This window comes from Pholcus phalangioides, unplaced genomic scaffold (assembly GCF_987345545.1).
Source record: "Pholcus phalangioides strain wild (caught in Gottingen) unplaced genomic scaffold, Ppha-v1.0 ptg000001l_1, whole genome shotgun sequence".
Lineage (NCBI taxonomy): Eukaryota > Metazoa > Arthropoda > Arachnida > Araneae > Pholcidae > Pholcus > Pholcus phalangioides.
The window spans coordinates 18,973,611-18,991,954 of record NW_028301594.1 but is presented as its reverse complement, the minus strand read 5'-3'; the positions used below and the strand labels follow the sequence as shown (position 1 = coordinate 18,991,954).

The 18,344-nt window shown below is 36.9% G+C and overlaps 1 protein-coding gene across 1 annotated transcript; it reads left to right on the top strand.

Annotated features, from left to right (window-relative positions):
• Nucleotides 1-3,556: 3,556 nt before the first annotated feature.
• LOC149090020 (uncharacterized) lies at nt 3,557-7,298 on the top strand. The gene is made up of 2 exons (XM_089235531.1): nt 3,557-3,828; nt 6,576-7,298. The coding sequence occupies exons 1-2, from the start codon at nt 3,566-3,568 to the stop codon at nt 7,090-7,092; spliced, it is 780 nt and encodes a 259-aa protein (XP_089091657.1). The 5' UTR covers nt 3,557-3,565; the 3' UTR covers nt 7,093-7,298.
• The last annotated feature ends 11,046 nt before the right edge of the window (nt 7,299-18,344 follow it).

The window sequence follows — 18,344 nt, the reverse complement described above, 5'->3', positions numbered from 1 at the left end:
TTAATTTTTATTTTCTCGTTTTACGAACACTTTTCTTATCCCTCAGATACGTTTACATAGGAACTATGCCACAGACCTGAAATTCTTTTATAAAGAAATTTCGTTATAACGAAGTGATTTCTCCGTTCTCTTGGAGTTCGTTATAACGGGATTTGACTGTATACCTCTAGGAACAAAGGTTTGCCAGTAAAATACCATACCCCCCCCCCATACGCGTACGCAGAATTTTCTCAGGGGGGGGGGTGAATTTCTTTTCTTCCCGGGGGGGGGAAGTGGAAATTTTCCAGGAAAAATAACACTATAATCTTGGCCCCCCCCTCCCCCTCCCCTGTTTGCTATGCATCCTGTATACAAGGTGAATCCAACCTATTCTGCCAAACAAAATGGGGCGATTGCCGAGCCCAAGGGGCAAAGGTGAGAACACAATAAGGTACAATAATAATACAATTAAATACAAATTGACAATACACAAGACCGGTATGACGTAAAGGCAAGTCATTTATATACATGTATGTTATGCGACAAAATTTATACGCCGATTCACAGTGCTACAGATAGGGGGGGGGGGTACAAAATCTAAAGGTATACAACACTGTACAAAGTAAATACAAAATGGAATTCCATAAAAACACGGCAATAACGTTACAATGCAAACGTTTCCCGAAACATAGGAATGTCAGAAAGAAGTATCAATATTTTGTACAGGGGCCGTTCAAGTATTACGTAAGCAAATTTTTAGCTATTTTTGACCCCCCCCCTTGTCAGCAAAACACTCACCCCCCTCCCCCTCCTCGTCAGCAAAATTTCGTCATCAGCTCTGCCCCTCTGAATCCTAACTCATATTTTCATAAAGGGTGGTTGATGACGTAAGCAATACCCAAACCTCCCTCCCCCCTTGCCATCAAAAGTCAGCAAATTGGAACCCCCCCCCCCATCGATGATGACGTAATACTTGAACGGCCCCATATGAGACTATCAGAATTTCTTATGAAGTGTGTGAAGGATTTGTTCATTGTAGGGGCTTCCAAGTATTTTATTCTACGTATAACAACTGCAAACTTTGAATCTCAGGATCACATGCTGCCAAGTCTCTGGTATCCTTTCACTACAGAAAAATGAAAGGGTATTCATTTCCTTATTCACTGCCTTCTCTTCCTTATTTATTGCCATTACTCCACCATTCACAAACGAGTTCAAACCGAATGTTAGTTGGGTGAAAACCTGTTTTACATGAATTTCCCAGTTTTTATCGAGCTAATTTTCCTGGCCACAATTCGTTTTAAGGAATTTTTTATTGGGGAAATGGCCGAGTTTTGGATTCGTGATACGTCACTTTGTATGCTTTGATCTCCCAGTGATTGAATGATAAGGGAGATTAAGTACGGATAATGATCGGGTCCCCTCACTTGTTTTAGGAAAGTGAAGCCTCTTTCACCCAAAATTCGCCATATCGAGTTTAGCCAGTTCGGAGGTCGACCAGACGGTAACGCCGAACATAGCAGAGATTAAAGTTAAACTAGAACATAGTCTAAAGACCAGTCAAGAAGCTATCCATATTTAGATAAGACACAACCATAATCTCTTTTAAGGGCGGTATATTACATATTATTGATTATTACAAGATATACGGAAGACTGGATGTTGTGAAGATATTTATTATTTCAGATGTTTATTTTTTAAGGAAGGAAAAAACTCATCTCTGCCTCCACCGGGAGTCGAACCCGGGTCCCTCGATTGCCGGACGAGTGCTCTGACCACTAAGCTACAGAGGAGATAGAGATTTTCCTTCGCTAGAGCGTATATATGCCGAACGGAACCGTGCATCTCGTCCGGCAATCGAGGGACCCGGGTTCGACTCCCGGTGGAGGCAGAGATGAGTTTTTTCCTTCCTTAAAAAATAAACATCTGAAATAATAAATATCTTCACAACATCCAGTCTTCCGTATATCTTGTATTAACAAGTGGAGAGCGACATTCATGTCATATTGATTATTAGTTTTTTCTTTTGTGAATATGCTTTTATATTGGCTTGTTGTTGTTGCATTTCGTTATACATTTATTTGACATTCATATTAAAAAATATGGGCATCTTTTTTTTTTTAGCCACCTCGTTGAGAAGTTTACAAATACAAACAAAAAGGCTACAATTGGTAAAGATAAATTATATGTTGGGGACCATAAAACACTAGTATAGAAAGATAGAGGCAAAAACAACTTTCCTTCATAGGGTCACAGTAAAACTTCGCGATGATGATATATTTCTTCCATTTGCATTTGAATGAGATACCTCGCCCCTGATCATTAAAGGGTTAATGCATTCTATACTGAGACTTTTGTGCAGAAAATTCCCTCAAAAACAGAACCTTTCAGGGCGGGAAACCTTATTCAAACTCTCTTGCTTTCGTCTCGGCGAAGTTAGTTTTATTTTCACATCTTCCTGTCAAGTGGCATAAGGCCACAGAGAGTTAATACGTCCACATCGATGAAAGTTAAGGATCCTAATTCATAACACCAGGGGTGCCGCAACTAGGGGGGGGGGCAGGTGAGTCTGGTGCCCCGGGGGCTGGACCCGAGGGGGCGCGAATTTCACTCTCTCTTTAACCCCTCCTTCCACATTACAAGTGGACGCCAGAATGTGTACTGTTCCGAGCAGACCAAGTATTTAGTTGCGGCCCTGCGTAACACACTATTCATTCCGATGTAAACTGCATCGAATATGTAGACCTAATTTTAAAAAATGTACTAATTTATCTCATGGCAAAAGATTTATAGGATGAGAACTCAAAAATATAAAGTACTTGGAGAGCTGCGAAGTCCAGAACTATACGGATCCTTTTAGGTAGCCGCATCACAACTGTGACCTGTATCCAACAGTTGGGAAGCTTTCGCTATGTGGCAATTATTGTAAAATGTTATGAACGGGGAACAAAACTTTAAATAAATATGTACTTATCAGAGTATCAACAATGATGGAAATGGATGCCTCCTTTGTTGCATTTTCCACGTTTATCTCACGCATTTTGCGTTTTTTAGTTTTTCCCCTTTCGATTATAGCCACGTGTGAAGGAAATTCCTAAATTCCATAAAGCGTTGACGTTTAGGAAAGGAAATGATTACCTGGCTGAATCGACGTTCTTGTGGAAATGCCTTGGAATGTCTTTTGGTTGCGCCGCTGCCGTACAAATGGAATATCATCAACTTGAGCCATTTCAGTGGCGTCGGCAACAAGTACTGCAACATTTTGATGTACTTGATAGTGACGATCGTGTTCTTAGTATACACTGTCAGGTTACTGAGCCACTTGGCTGGAACTGCAGATTTCTCCTCTCTCATGGCTCGAGTAACTATAGTAAGTATTGGGAATTACGATATTTTCTGGATCCAGTTTTTTCCTTTTTTTTCATATTTATAAAATGTGCGGTGTAAGTACGAAATCGAAATGAAACGTATAAAGTTTCCGGTATTGCAAAAAAAAAAAAAAACCCTAGAAATATATTCAGTATAAGTAAAGTAGTGCGCGATAGCAACTAATCCTTATTTTTGTACGCAGCTGGTTCTGGTTCTAATGGCATCGTTGCTTTTGTGGCGAACCCTTCTTTACCTCACTTACAAGGTCGTGGGTCGTTACTACCCCGTGGTGGTTTTATGCATGGAATGCCTATTTGTTTACGCTGTTTGCAAGAAAAAGAAAAACAACGAGGAGCAGGATAATGAGTCCACTGCAGAACAGGCATCTCGACGTGTCATGCCGGCGAACGCGTATCTTCCACGAAATAGCTCTCCTTTCGTCGTCGAGCAAGGTTCTCTTCCACCAGTACCAGAAATTAGGTAATAAGTTGATTTATTTGAGACTTCTGTTTCAATACTGTATTTGAAATCAATCGCTATCTAACCTCTTTACGATGGTAATTGGAACACTGCAAATGCTTCATATATCACAATTTTTATATGCATATCTAAACGTGATGCGTAAATTAATTTGTTGCTTTACATGTTCTCATACACACAATACCCAAATTACCAATCATACTGACATTATAAAAAATACAGTAAAATCCCTCTTTTGCGGACACTTTTAAGCCAAAAAAATTGTAAAAAAGGGGTCTTATTGAAGAAATTCGGATGAAGCGTATTTATTATTTAGCCCCCAGGGCCGTCTTAAGTGCATCATAGGCCCCCGGGGAAAATATATTTTTCTGAGGCCCTATTAGGCGAATTTTCGAAAATTTCAACCAGATCTCATTTGTGTGAAGTTCCCCCTTTTCTCTTGAGGCCCCGGGTAGTGCCAGGGTGGGGCCCATGCCTTAAGACGGCACTGATTTAGCCGTAATAGAGGGGTGACCGGGAAAAAGGGGTTTTGTTGTATTTTGTACAATTTATAATGGTTATTACAAAAAGCGTGTTACTTCATTGCTCTTAGACGAAAGGAAAAATACTACTTAGGTTTAAGTTTATCGTTATAAAATAGAATCGGGAACGTTGCAGAGAAATGAGAAATTTCAATGCTTAGATAGACCTTTCCAGCTACTCGTGCATGATCAAATAATAGTGTTGTGCTTGAAACCTACTTCGATATAATGATGTATCATTAAAAATTTCAAATGATATTTGGAAGTCATTTTTATTGAATGATCATTATTAGAGCACGGGAAGTTCAAACAAAATGCCATAAATGCCTATTTTCGAACTTTTTTTGTTGTTGTAAAAACGCCTTTTTTGAATCTTTTCCTGTCATAAATGACTATTTTAACATTGTTTTAAGTTTGTTTGTGAATTTCAAAGGCCATATATATATATATATATATATATATATATATACATATATTCTTTGGAACTTGGGTATTTTGAACATGGAGAACTTCAAAAGACTTGAACGTGAATTAGGCAAGCGCCTGAGAGATGGAAAACTTAGTGTTGCCCTGCGTTAACTTAATTTTTTCTGAACAGCTTTGTATGAGAGAAGCTGAGAAAAATTTAGAAGTTTGTTTCTCCTTATAACATATCTTGCTCATGAAATGGACAGCATTGTATATGTATAGATGGCCGATCGCTGACCCAAGAGATCATCAGTTGACGTTTTGGCTCAGCCAAGCCGTGCAGGAGTTGAAAGGGTTCTAGCCCTGAGGACCAAATTGTTTTGTACTCCACAAATGCATTGCAAATAACCATGGCAAGTTATTTTATGTATATTTAGTATTCGATTGAACTAACCAGAGATGCCAGGAGGGTCATGTGATAGAGGAGCTCTGCTATTCGTTTTGAAAATAATGGTTATTATAATCTGTAATTGAAACTAGACGGAGTAAGTGCAACCAATTTTTAACCAGTTTTCAGACACCTAATATCTAGGCTTTCAGTTATTTTTTCTCGCGGGTGTCTCGCGTTTCTCCAGTTATTTTTTCTTTTAATCCATTAGTTATAAAGGTCGTTTTTTATTGCTTCTTTTAAACCATTTTTTGTACCCAAACTTCTGGGTATCAATCATTATAATCGTCGCATCACAACAATATTCACCACTTTTTTTCATTTTAGAAGATATTATTATAACTGATATTATAATAACCGATTTTTAGCAGTGAGTTAAAATTATTTTGCTGCTATTACACAAAAATGTTCTAGGATATTTTGCTTGTCAGAAATAAAAATGTTTTGAACAAACTCACATATCGTTAGTCCTCAAAGTAATCTCCATCGGCATCCAGCATTTTTTTTGCAAATGTGCCTCCAGCTGCTCGCGCAGCTACAGTCACCCTGGCGATAAAAATCGGAAATCATCCAAAAATTCATACGTTTTTCCAGGGGGGGGGGTTGCAGTATCGCAACTAGATACTTGGTCAACAGGGACAGGGCCTGGGTGTCTCGAGGTTGCTCCAGTCGGGGAAAGCACATATTTTGGCATCCTCTTGTAATGTTGAAGGAGCGGTTGAGAGGAAAAACTTGTGCATCCCCTCTGTTCCGGCGAAGAGGGCACCAGACCCGCCTGCCCCCGACCCCAAGTTGCGTCTCTGTCAGGGTTCCAGGAATACCAAGCAGTTATTTGGCTGGAGTACACTGTGTCATCATTTATGTACCCTTCCAGGCACCGCAAGAACTTTTCGTTAACAGATTTTCACTTTCATTCCCTGGAAAGCTCGCTTGGTGGAGAAATACTTTGCAAATGAGGAAAACCTACAGAAATCACTTTCCTATTCTTTGCGACAAGACCAATAGTTTTAATTTCCAGGGCATTGCAGGCACGTTAGCAATAGGCACTGGATGCTGATTGGGCTTACCTCGGACTAAACGGTGCGTAAATTTTACAATACTGTGTGCTGTTATTGTTTACCTTATAAAAAATTTGTTTGTTTACCGTATGAAAAACTTTTTCGTTTACCTTATAAGAAACTTTTTTAGATCTCATCCTCAAGTATACTGTATTTTAACGAGCAAACATTATGAAGAAAATAACAAATATTTATTGCAACTAAACACGATAATAAAACAGAAGGAAAATAAGTTAGATGAGCAGCGAGAAAACACTTGCAAAAACTTTTTTGTTACCTTATAAAAACTATGCATTAACGTATTTATTGCAGGGATTTCCGCCTCTATTCTGGATACACGTTTTCTTCATCGACGATCAACTCCATACCTACTTCGCAGAACCACGTCATTCCGCCATCCACGGCTAGTTCCATGTCTACATCGGGGAACAACGACATTCAGTCATTTTCATTCAGCTCCGTGTCTACATCGGGGAATAACGTCGCCACTCCATCGTTGGGCAGCTCCATATCTACATCGGGAAACAACGTCGCCACTCCATCGTCGGGCAGCTCCATATCTACATCGGGGAACAACGTTACCTCTTCATCATCGGGCAGCTCCCGTACTTTATCGACGATCAACCCCGAATCTGCTATCAGGAAAAAGGTTACGGTTTCGACGATATCGACGAATGACATAGTTCACCCAGGGCTGACTCTCGAAAGGAATGAACAACAGTCTCCCTTGAATAGGAATTCCTCGGGTCTTATCGATGAGCATCCCCCAGAAACGACCGACATCGTTCGTCCACTGATCGAAGAGTCTAATCCAACGCCAGTACCATAACCAAACGTTGCAGCAGCGGCGGACGGGACACCGAGTAAAGCAACACGCCATGTTGACAGTTCAGGTCGTGAAACAAGGTCTGGAAAAAAATATTGATCATATCCCGCTTGGAGCGTCGTTAACTGTACAGTAGTTTTTACTTTTCACGGATTTTGTTCTAGATATTTTTTAGACATAAGGAAGAATAAATTACAGAGAGTTAAGTTGAAAAAAAAATCATCTATCTGTCTTTATTACCTTATTTCTTCTAGATCATGGGTTTTTAACCATTTTTGGCCGCGACCTAAAATTAGCAGCACTATCAAGTTCGCGACCCATAGGTCCATTTTTAATTTAAAATCCTTTCTAGATACATCTGATTACAAAAATTTTGAATTCAACGGTATCAAGGGGCCTCCAAATTAATAATAGCTTTGCGACCATATTAGGTACTCCTGCTCTATATATATAAGCTAATAATGTCGTTAACATGGTCATAATGAAAAAACAGGGTATGATAAAAGTGCACAAAGCAAATATTTGTAATAGAATACTTAACACAATATAATGCACTGTAATACAAGGTGGGCAAAAAGCCCGTAGAAACTTTAAGAATTCATAAAAACCGAAATGGAAAACGATTTATGACAGGGGGAAAAACCTCAAAAAACAGCCGATAGGAGGTCTTCACTCTTTTTCGAGTCACGAGCGCTGCCTATATTCATCATTAAAAGCAGAGCAACATTTCAACATGTTTGACAAACATGGATGAAACTAAGATACAGTGGATCCTGCTTATAACGTTTTTCAAAATACCCTCATGAAAAAAAAACGTTATAAGCAAGAAAACGCTTTAAACGGGAAATCTCAATGAGAATCAGTTTTGGATCCACGAAAATAAGTCGTCCTATGGGAAAACGTTGTAAGTGGAAACGTTATAACCATGATCGACTGCAATTGTAATCCTTGAATGCAATTTCTGCAGGATGTTTAATTGGGACGTTGATTAAGTGCTCGCGAGTAGGAAATCTGGCACAAGCTTTGGGCACTCTTGGAGCTTTAGGGAACAACAGATTTAACTGCCTGATCTGTACCTACAACATTGAAAAAAACAGCAAACCGTTGCTTAGTAATAGAAATTAATGTTCGCAGAAAGTTTCCTTGAAACAAGGAATATAAAAAAATAGATAAGAAACATCAGAGGACTTTGTGAAAAGAAAAAGTATGTGTCTGCATTTAAAAAAATAGGAAAAAGTGATTATGCTAGAACACATTAAAATTAAAATTTTTTACAATCCAAAAATTGTGAAAAAGTGTCACATAAATACGTAAATACAGTGTAGTTTGAGAATTCATAAGAATTGAAGGAATTGGTTTACTTGAACTTCTTTCTGATGAAGAAGAATAGTTTGAATATATTCATCTACAGAGGGCACTGCACGAAAGCAAATCATGTTAAATATGCAAATCAGAGTTTTATAAAATGCAGGATACATGATTAACAGCTCATTTCTGAATTTTTTCAGTTTTCGGCGTTTACATAATGTTTCCATTGTGATGTTGACATGGTAGATAAAGAACTATTGATGAAGTTGTTTTACCTCAGCCACAAATCACTGGTTGAAGCTTTACGAATATTTTGGACACAGAAGAGATGAGAGAAAGCTTCCGGTCAGGAATTCTCTGATTTACTTTCGTGCAGCCACCTCTATCGACAAAAATTTGAACTCTTTTTTTTCTCCCGTACAAAAACAAATCCCCTTTCATGAGCACAATTATTTCTCAAACGACGTTCAAGTAAATCAATAAATTAAAAATGATTATGAATTTTTAGCCTATTTACGGATTTATGGGACGCCTTGTATATATTTCGATCACACCTCATATTTCATTATTTAACTCAACAAACCTTCATAAATCTGAGCTGCAAATTTTGTTTAAGGTTTGCTTATATACTTGTCAAGATAACAAAAAAGTTCAAGGGAGAGAGAGAATTTTCCACCAGAAGGGTGGTTTTGATACCATCATCTTTCAGTGCATGTGTGATTCAGTATAGATGGATCTTTATTTCACTGCTCTATCTTCATTCGTTCACGAGTTATAGGCACTTTAAAATCCCCCTATATTATGACATATGCAGTTCTTACAATCATTTTTTACCTCTCTGAATCATTTCGGGATGCCTGGGAGCAGAAAGAATGAATATTTCAGAAAAATGTAGAGCACGGAGGGAATTCCAAATAAACTTAAATAACTCTTGAAGTATGGCACATACAGGCATGGGATTTGCATGGCGGTATAGTAATATGGGTACGCACAGTATAATAATAAAGATTAGAGCGCCACCTGGTGACAAATTCAGAAACTTTTCTGTACTAACTTGAAATTCAAGGCAGATAAATAGAAATTTCAACCATCACATGATAGAAAGATAAGTAGTTGCTGATATATGTGCATGAATTGTATTTAACGAACATAAATTTATTGAAAATAGTGATTTGTACCCGGCTAAATGAGAATAGGTTGTTTCACAATACCTTGTTCGTTTTGCAGAAGGAAATGCTTGATTTTTTTCGTTTCTCGTGGCATTAAATTCGACTGCAGCCACAGTAGACACGATATTGTACCAAAGTATATTTATTTCACAACATGTGGAGTTTTTTTCCAATTTCATCATTGTATTAAATATTATTTTTTAAATAGTCTTTCTTCAAAAATGTAGCTCAGCTCCATTTTCTTCTCGAATGCTACGTTACAGAACAAATATTTTTTTGTTATCGTATAGTTCTCGGTGGCTCTTTTTTTTACTTAAGTTTTTTTAAAAATATGTTGAAATATAAAATGTTTTTGTACAGGATGAGTCACAATAATAACATAAGTGACTGGCAAAACGAAGTAATTTGGGTGATCAAAAAGTCATAATGAACTTATTGGTGTATCTCACAGCACTGTCAAGCGCGTTGATCGTCAGTAGAGACAAACGCATTTGTGATTCATCATTAAAAAACGTGATAATCGGGTTCTAAGAAAGCTCACCACAGCTCAGTATTTTATCTTCCGAGTACCAATCATCTCATAACCTGGCATACATTGCTGTGAATTCTCAATAAAGGACCAAATCATTCATCACTTTTCAGATCGTACATTGAATGTTCATGCATGAAATGAAAATTCAAGGGATGAAGTAAATGCCTATGTATAGGGGTTAGATTTTGCACATGCGTATCTTAATTTTTATCTCTCTTGGTAGATGAAACATGAGATGCACAAGATTTAAGCTCGAAAATGTTTTTTACCCAAATATTTTGAAATACTGCCTGATAATTAAATCACGATATTTGTGGATTAAACGGTTAATAATCGTAATATTCGTCTGTAAAACATGAAAATAATTCATTTAGCTCTGTACCAAAATTTCAAAACATGCTACAATACCAAAGAAAAATATCGAATATTCATCGGTAGCATTTTTAGTCTTCGTATGAATTCTAGACTACAAAATTATGACTTCAGCACTTCGTCAATAAAATTATGTTCTCATTAAACTTCTAAAACATGCATATTGTGCCATTCACATAATATCATATTTAGATAATTTGCGTCTGTCCCAAACCTAAAGTTATCATTTTATATCTCGGAAAAAAGATATACGGAATGTGCTTTCAGCAAATTTGAAGAGACAAAAAAAAGTTCATGAAAATCTTCAGCTTGCAGATAGGTATACTCCGGAATAAATACCTATACCGTATAAAACTCCGTTTAACAGGCCCAAGCCCTGAAATAGAAATAAAAAGATATGGTTACGCGTATAGTTTGTGTATGTAAAATCATTTGCACATTTTAAGTCTATATAGAGTTCATCACGGCAAACTGTTTATTTATTTATTTTACTTACAGATATTTCCTGAGTTCATGTCTTATACAGGATGTCCCTGAACTCATGGGAAAGGTAAAATACACATAAAGAAGCATTTTTTTGTATAGCAATGTGGGGTCGGAAATTAAAAGTGTTGGCGAAGAAACGTGAAGTACTGAGGAAATGAAAAAATCTTTTTATTTACATTAATAATTACAGTAAGTGCTCAAATGTGCAACCACCAACATCGATACAAGCCTGGCACCGTCTAGCAAGTGATTGGCGTAAACCCTGACGAATAATCCGACACAGCTCATCCCAAAGATTCAGAAACCATCAAAAAGTGCACTTCGAAAAGGAAAAAAATTTCTTGAAGAAGAGGGTGGTATATAAAAAGTTTTGGAATCACTGATGTAGACAAATTAAAAATACAAGAGACAAAATAGCATTATCTAAAGAAAAGTGATCATCTTGCAATATACAGCGAAAAACCTCACATAACGGACATTTTCCATTAGTGGACACCTCCCGTTAATAGACACTTTTTTTTAATTACATCAACGGCTTCAATGTATTTCCCGACTTATTAACGAACAGTACCCGTTAGCGGACAAAAGTTTCGGTCTTAAGGGTGTCCGTTGTCGAGAGGTTCTATTTGTGTAACAATATTACATGTACGGTGAAACCTCCATAACTGACGCTCTCCTTTAGCGGACACCTCCCGATCAATGGACATTTTTTTTCAATGATGTCGCCGGGCTTCAATGTATTTTACTATCCATTAACGGACACTCCTGGTTAGTTGGCAAAATTTTCAATCACAAGGGTGTCTGTTATCGGGAAGTTCAACTGTATTCAGTTTTGTTGATTCACCATTTAAAGTAATTTTTTTACATTTCTTAACTGTATTTGATAAATTAAAAATATGTGTATGTGTGTGTGTGTTTTTATACAGTATTACAACTTACTCCAACGGCCATCACCAAATGTAGACAAATCGGGAAAAAATTGTATGTAACTGCTCCTCCATTCGATTGTGCACCTATTAGACTAGCTACGGCCGCACTCAAAAACAACAGCAATGCCAACCAGTTATGCACCAAAATCTAGAGAAATGTTTTGAGGGTGAAAAAAATACACGCATATACCGTAAATAAGTAGAAAAAATTCAGAAATCTCTCCCATTTATTATAAGATAAAAATTAAGTCATCTGAGAATATATATATATATATATACATGCCGAGTGTCTTTAATTAAAAATTGTCGTGCTCTAAGCTGTCTGCAGCCTTATCAACCTATCAGAAAATTGTGAAACTTTTGGAATGTCTTCATGAAGCAATGGGTAAAATTTTCAAAAGCCCGTCACCGAAAATCTCTTCAAAGCTTTTGGTGTGAATTCCCGTGTTCGTGAAAAAGTTTCACCAACAAATCACGTTCTCGTAAATCCAACACCATACTCTCTTTGGTGAAGGAATTGAAATGGAAATAATTCTGCTGGAGATATTTATGTGTATTTCCATGAAGATTTAGCAGTTTAATCATGTATATTTAATAAAAATTGGCATTTGTGTACAGCAATTTGAATGGAAAACATTCTATTGTGGTGAATGCAATAAATTGTGCGTTTTTGCTCTCAAAATCTCTCTCTTCCTGGCCCAAAGCTCCTGACGCGTTTTTAAGGACGGTAGTGGCAGAACCGGGAGTTCGAGCAACCACAGGATTAATTTCGAGATCAAAATACTCAAGCCGAACACCCGCACGTCTAAAAAACTTTCGACGTCCTCAGTAAAGCCTGTAAACAGCTCAGAACATGCCAATTTTAATTATAGACGTGTTTATCTCGCAGTGTTCTCCCGAGACAACATATAAATAAGGAAGAGAGAAATGTAAAAACTCCTTTTTTTACTTCATTTAGGACTAATGACTAACGTAGTGTGGACTAATTTATTTTTCTCCACTCCACTTGATTATCCATAGTATTTTGACATATAGGCTAATTCCTGCTTCTTCAATAATTTTACGGTGCCGCTACTTTACAATGCGCTACAGTACTTACATACTACTACTACTTTACGATACATGCACCTCGTACACATTCCCTCGCGGAATTTCTAATGAATTGGTACATGCCAAAATATGTGTTCTGAGTTTATGTATGGCCTTTACATATTTATGTTGTCGTAATTGTGCTTGTTTCGTGTTCTGCTGGTACGGCCATCGGTATTCCATATTTGGAAGTGAAGATGGTAAATACAAAGGTTTTTAACAGCTGGCTGATGCGAAGAAATATTTTGGAAAGAGAGAAAGAGAGTTCAACTGCCACTGCGGGGAATCGAACCCACATCCTTTCACTTTCCGGGTGAACGCACTAGACTACATGGGCAACAAATATCTCAATCTTTCCTTGGAACTCGTGCACTGAACGGGACCGTACATGGACGGTCGGACACAATTCAGGCTAAAGCTCACAATTGCTGACGATGCCACCAGGTGGCGACTTATACGTTGCCCTTGTAGTCCAGTGGTCTAGGGCCTTCATCCGGAAAGTGAAAGGACGTGGGTTCGATTCCCCGCAGGAGCAGTTGAATTTTCTCTCTTTCCAAAGTATATCTTTGCATCAGCCAGCTGTTAAAAACCTTTGTATGGATAGCGGAGAGTGACTTCATCCTCGGATAAGATGGTGAATGCTTGAATTTTCATGTTATGTAAGTATCACGTTGAAGGTCTGCCTGTTCTGTACTTATACACTGAAAAGAAGACTTAAAATTATTTAAGAAGAAACGCTGTAGAAATAAATATTATTTAATTAGACGGTTATACTAATCAAAAAGTTATTCGTATGACTTCTCTATAGGCCTTGTGAACTAAGGCACTATATTAAAATGCATGAAAAGGTGATTCAGTATTAGCAGGGGTTCCCAAACTTAGATCTATGGGACCAATCTTACCCATTCGAGAAATCCACGAATAATTAAAAAGCAATCAGATAACCCTTTCAGACTCTAGTGCCACAAATATGTGGGTTGCTTTTCTTGTTTTAGAATTTTTTCTTTTGACATGAAGTTATGCCCTGACTTGAAGGATTGTGTAGGTTTCGAATTAGATATATGGTGAATATGAACTTTGGCGGCTTTCATCAGAGGGCAGCACTTGAAGTTGAACTTTCAGGGGATTTTTAAGATTACTCCCAGGAGAAAGTGTTTCCAAAAATAGTCTGATTTATTGCGTAAAATTTAGCAATAAAATTCTGGGAAGTATTATATGTAAAGACAAATATACCCTGTACCATCTTGGCTAAAAAAACTTAATGAAGTGAATTACTTTATGACAAAAAAATGAAGATTTACTGACATCTATGTTTTTAATGGGTTCTTTTTTTAAGTATCAAAAATGAAAAAAAAAACATCTTAAAAACTCCAAAAAATGAATGCTCGGAGTCTGAAAGGCGTAAATTACGTTATACATATAATACGAAGTTAAATGTGATACTGCATTTACACGAGCCAGGAAACCTACGGATATTAATTAATAGAATAGACCACCGCACCAAACAAAATAAATGTTTTGGGTTTTTTCAATAATTTTTGTATTTTGATTTAATTAATGTTCTTCATCCACTTTCGGCCCATAAAGGAGTATTTCTAGTTTTATGAGGCTCGCAAAAGTATTTCTGGGAGAAGGATGCCTCATAACAAGCCAAAAATTTTGTGTACTCGTGGATTTGAGAATCTTATAAAAAGTAAATTCATCAATAAATTCGGGAAAGAAAATCGTCTTACAAATGTCGTACGAGTAGCAGGAATCGTTCGGCTCTTCACGAACACAGCCGATAGAAACAGCACAAACGACATTATCATGTACCCAGTGGATATCAGGAACAAAGGCAGGTATATACCAAAGATACCGCAACTATCGTAAATGTATGAAAATATTCCAGTCAATCCGATTTCGAGCACCTACAGAAAGAATAGATGAGTAAATACATAAACATATCATTGTGTTTCTTCAAACGTGTGTCATATCGATGAAAATTCTTCGCTATCTCCTGAAGCCAAAGCTTCAAGAGATAGGAGCAAGGACTTCCGAATTCGTGAACGATTCTGCGATAAGTTTTTAAGCACTATATTAATAGAACATGGAGCATGCGTAGGCACTTACAGAATTTGGAATCTGAGGGAAATCGGAACAGACTTTAGAAGCTCAAGAAATCCGTTTCAACAAAAAAATTTTGAAAATCCTTGGCATACGGAATTGACATTTTTATTTTGCTGTACAATGATAATAAACAGAAATAGAAGGATTTTTTAACATTAAGATAATAAAAATCCCGAAGATAGCTCCGGGCTAAGTAGCATTTGTCTAGAACCGTCTTAATAGCATTATAGGTAATAGGCATAATGTGGTTCAGGCAAAGTGATTTTTGGGTCCCCTTTACCTGGCTAGAAGTTCAATAATTAACATACTTACTCGCAAAAATTGTAACAGGGGATCTCATCATTATCATGAGGCCCTTCTGAACACGTGGACCACGAGCAGGACCAGAATGTACCTACGCGTTAAGACGGAATTGCTTTTTTCAAGTGGAATTTGAACTTTGAAGGAGGCGGAATTTCGAACCAGATGTTTTGTATATACCTGCTCTCATGGATCACATCTTCAGTAGTAGAGAGAAAGAGTGAAATTTCAAAAAGAGTAGATTTGACTACAGTCCATTCTTATTCACACTAAATATAAATTCACGCGAAACGTGTTTAGTCCGTCAAACATGAGAAATTTTAGCATTTTAATGAATGACACGAAATTCAATTTATATGTATATACATATACACGTACCAAAGTTTGCATACGATTTCATGTTAGCGAGATTCAACTGTACAGTGTTCAGGAGATAGTTATAATTACAAATACAACTTCCGTAGGCGGAAAAAAAGGAAAAGATATGGAAATAAATCATGAGACTCTCACCAGATGAACAGCCAGTAATAACGTAGTTCTAGATTTCAATTCATTTCCGTTGAAGGCGCATAAGACAGTGCTGGACATTTTTTCCCTTAATTAAATACAGGCTTACGGGTAGCGGTTTGAATTAACTGCGTTCAAGCTAGTCCAACATAAAGTCAAAAGCTATACAGTTGTCATCGAGTTGACGTTGTCAAAGCAACATACCTCTGATGTTTACGACGCTGTTATGATTTTGTTCAGATGAGGAATGTTTCTCGATTATGTTAATTTCCGATTTCAGCATTATTATTTTTTCATTAGATACCGTTAGGCGATGGTGATTGATTGTAGGGGATTTTTTTTCACTCATCATTATCTCTCAGTAGCGGGCACCCATGGGACAAAAATTTGATCCACTAACAGGGATTGTCCATTGATGGATAATGAAGTTACAGTCAAGGTCTATTCTTCAAGATTCAGGTAAAATGTCCATTAACACGAAAGTTGTCCGATAACGGGGAATGTCCGGTGTAGGAGGTATTTATAACTACACTGAAACCTTAACATAACGGTACTCTACGTTCATGGAAAAAAAGTCGTTGCAGAGGGGTTATCGTTATTCGTTATATCGTGATCATCAGTCACCTTCAATTATAAGCTGTTATCGGCATCTCTTCTAAATTATTTAGAAGAGACAATTATTGTCGTCGTTAGTGCCACCATAAAATGCATTAAAAAAATTTATTAGCAACAAAAAATTGTTATTAATCAGTTGATCAATAAAATTCATTTAAAGAGTTATTTCACACTGAAAGAGGGTTGACTGCACATTTTTGTGTAATACACACACAACAGCTTCACGGCAACTTCATTTTCGGAGAGAAAATAGCGCAAAACACCAATGTTACTAAACCTCCTCGAAAGAACAAAAACTGGTGAGGAATTTTAAAATATGTTGAAAGTGTTTTTGAGTTAAACATAAAAAATATCGTTGTAGCTGTTTCGAAATCTTCTCAAAAAATATCGTTACAGAGAAATTTATTATATAAGGACATCGTTATAAAGTATATCGTTGCATGGAGAGGAGTTTAACATTAGACTTAAATAAGATTTGAAAAAAAGATCATTGTAAAGGGATTTATCGTTATATCGAGTATTGTAGTAGCGATGCCACACTGTATTTCAAAAAAGAAGCAGGAACTATTCATGTTTAAGGGGAAACATGGTTGTTCAAGTGCTTCAAGTCTTTCCTTAGGCAAATTGACATCGAAAATAGATATCATACTATACAGGTGTCTTGTAAATCCTACAATTCAACCTCTATCTAATCAACCGTCCGTTATAAAGGGAGGATTTCAATTTAAAAATGCTCAAAATGGGTTCAGAAATCACCCTGTACCAGTTCTGAGAGCGAAAATACAGCGTGCCTCAAAATAAAACATCTAAATTTTTATACGCTCCTCCGTCTTATAATTTCCGATAATAAAGTTGCTGCCCTGTCTGTCCTGAGGTGAACAAAAACAATCTACTTTTCTGTGTGTGGTATATGCTGAGATATTCGAATCAAAAATCGAAGAAAAGTTGAGAAAAAACAGCATAAAAATGAGAAAGGAGTGGTGTCCGTTAGTTTATGCTATTCTTCACCACTTTTTTCCTGATTTGTGAATTCAAGTATCTACGAGAATATTGAATATAAAAATTGAATTTTTTTTGTTGGCCTCAGGATAAATAGGGCAATAACTTTATAATTGGGTTTTTGAAGACAGGGTGTCCGTACAAAAATTTAGAATTTCCTTTTTGTTTTGTGAAAATTACATTTTCACTCAAAACTGGTACAGGTGATTTCTGAACACATGTTGAGCAATTTTTAAATGGAAACTATACTTGTACAACGAATGGTTGATATGAGATTAAAAACGACGAATTAGGACACCCTGCATAGAGATACTATTCTTGGGTGGGTTGACAGTTCTTGGAAAAAATAGCCGATAGGACGGGAAATGAAAGACAATTGCAAATCACGGTTAATTTAAATGTATTTCGTGAAAAAGACACGTTGAGCAGGTGAATAGTTATATTCGTGGTCACAGTTATGAGTTATGGAAATAATCTAAATTCTTGATTTCGATAGAGAATAAATATTCGAGTGAGCTTGGTTGAAAATACTTCGGGAGAAAACAGGACATTTTTAATTTGAAAAAAGTTCGGGAAAATTGGAATTACGGCAATGATATGTAAAGTACGGGCCATATGGTCACGCTGAATATATAGCGGGTAGATCGATATGGTGAGAAGACTGAGATATCGATAGCGTTCATACTGTACAACATTTGTTTACAAAAATTTAAACTTGAATTTTCGTCAGAGCGTACTACAGGCTAGGTCTATCTAGGAAACTGTTTTCGTTCATAATTGCGATCATTTTCTATGGAAAAGTTTTCCCACTTTTTTGATTCAGTAATTTAAAAATTTGCA

Coding starts and splice junctions, on each gene's coding strand:
- LOC149090020 (XM_089235531.1), top strand. CDS start 3,566: ATGGCATCGTTGCTTTTGTGGCGAACCCTTCTTTACCTCACTTACAAG. Junction 3,829..6,575: donor CCACCAGTACCAGAAATTAG/GTAATAAGTTGA, acceptor TATTTATTGCAG/GGATTTCCGCCTCTATTCTG.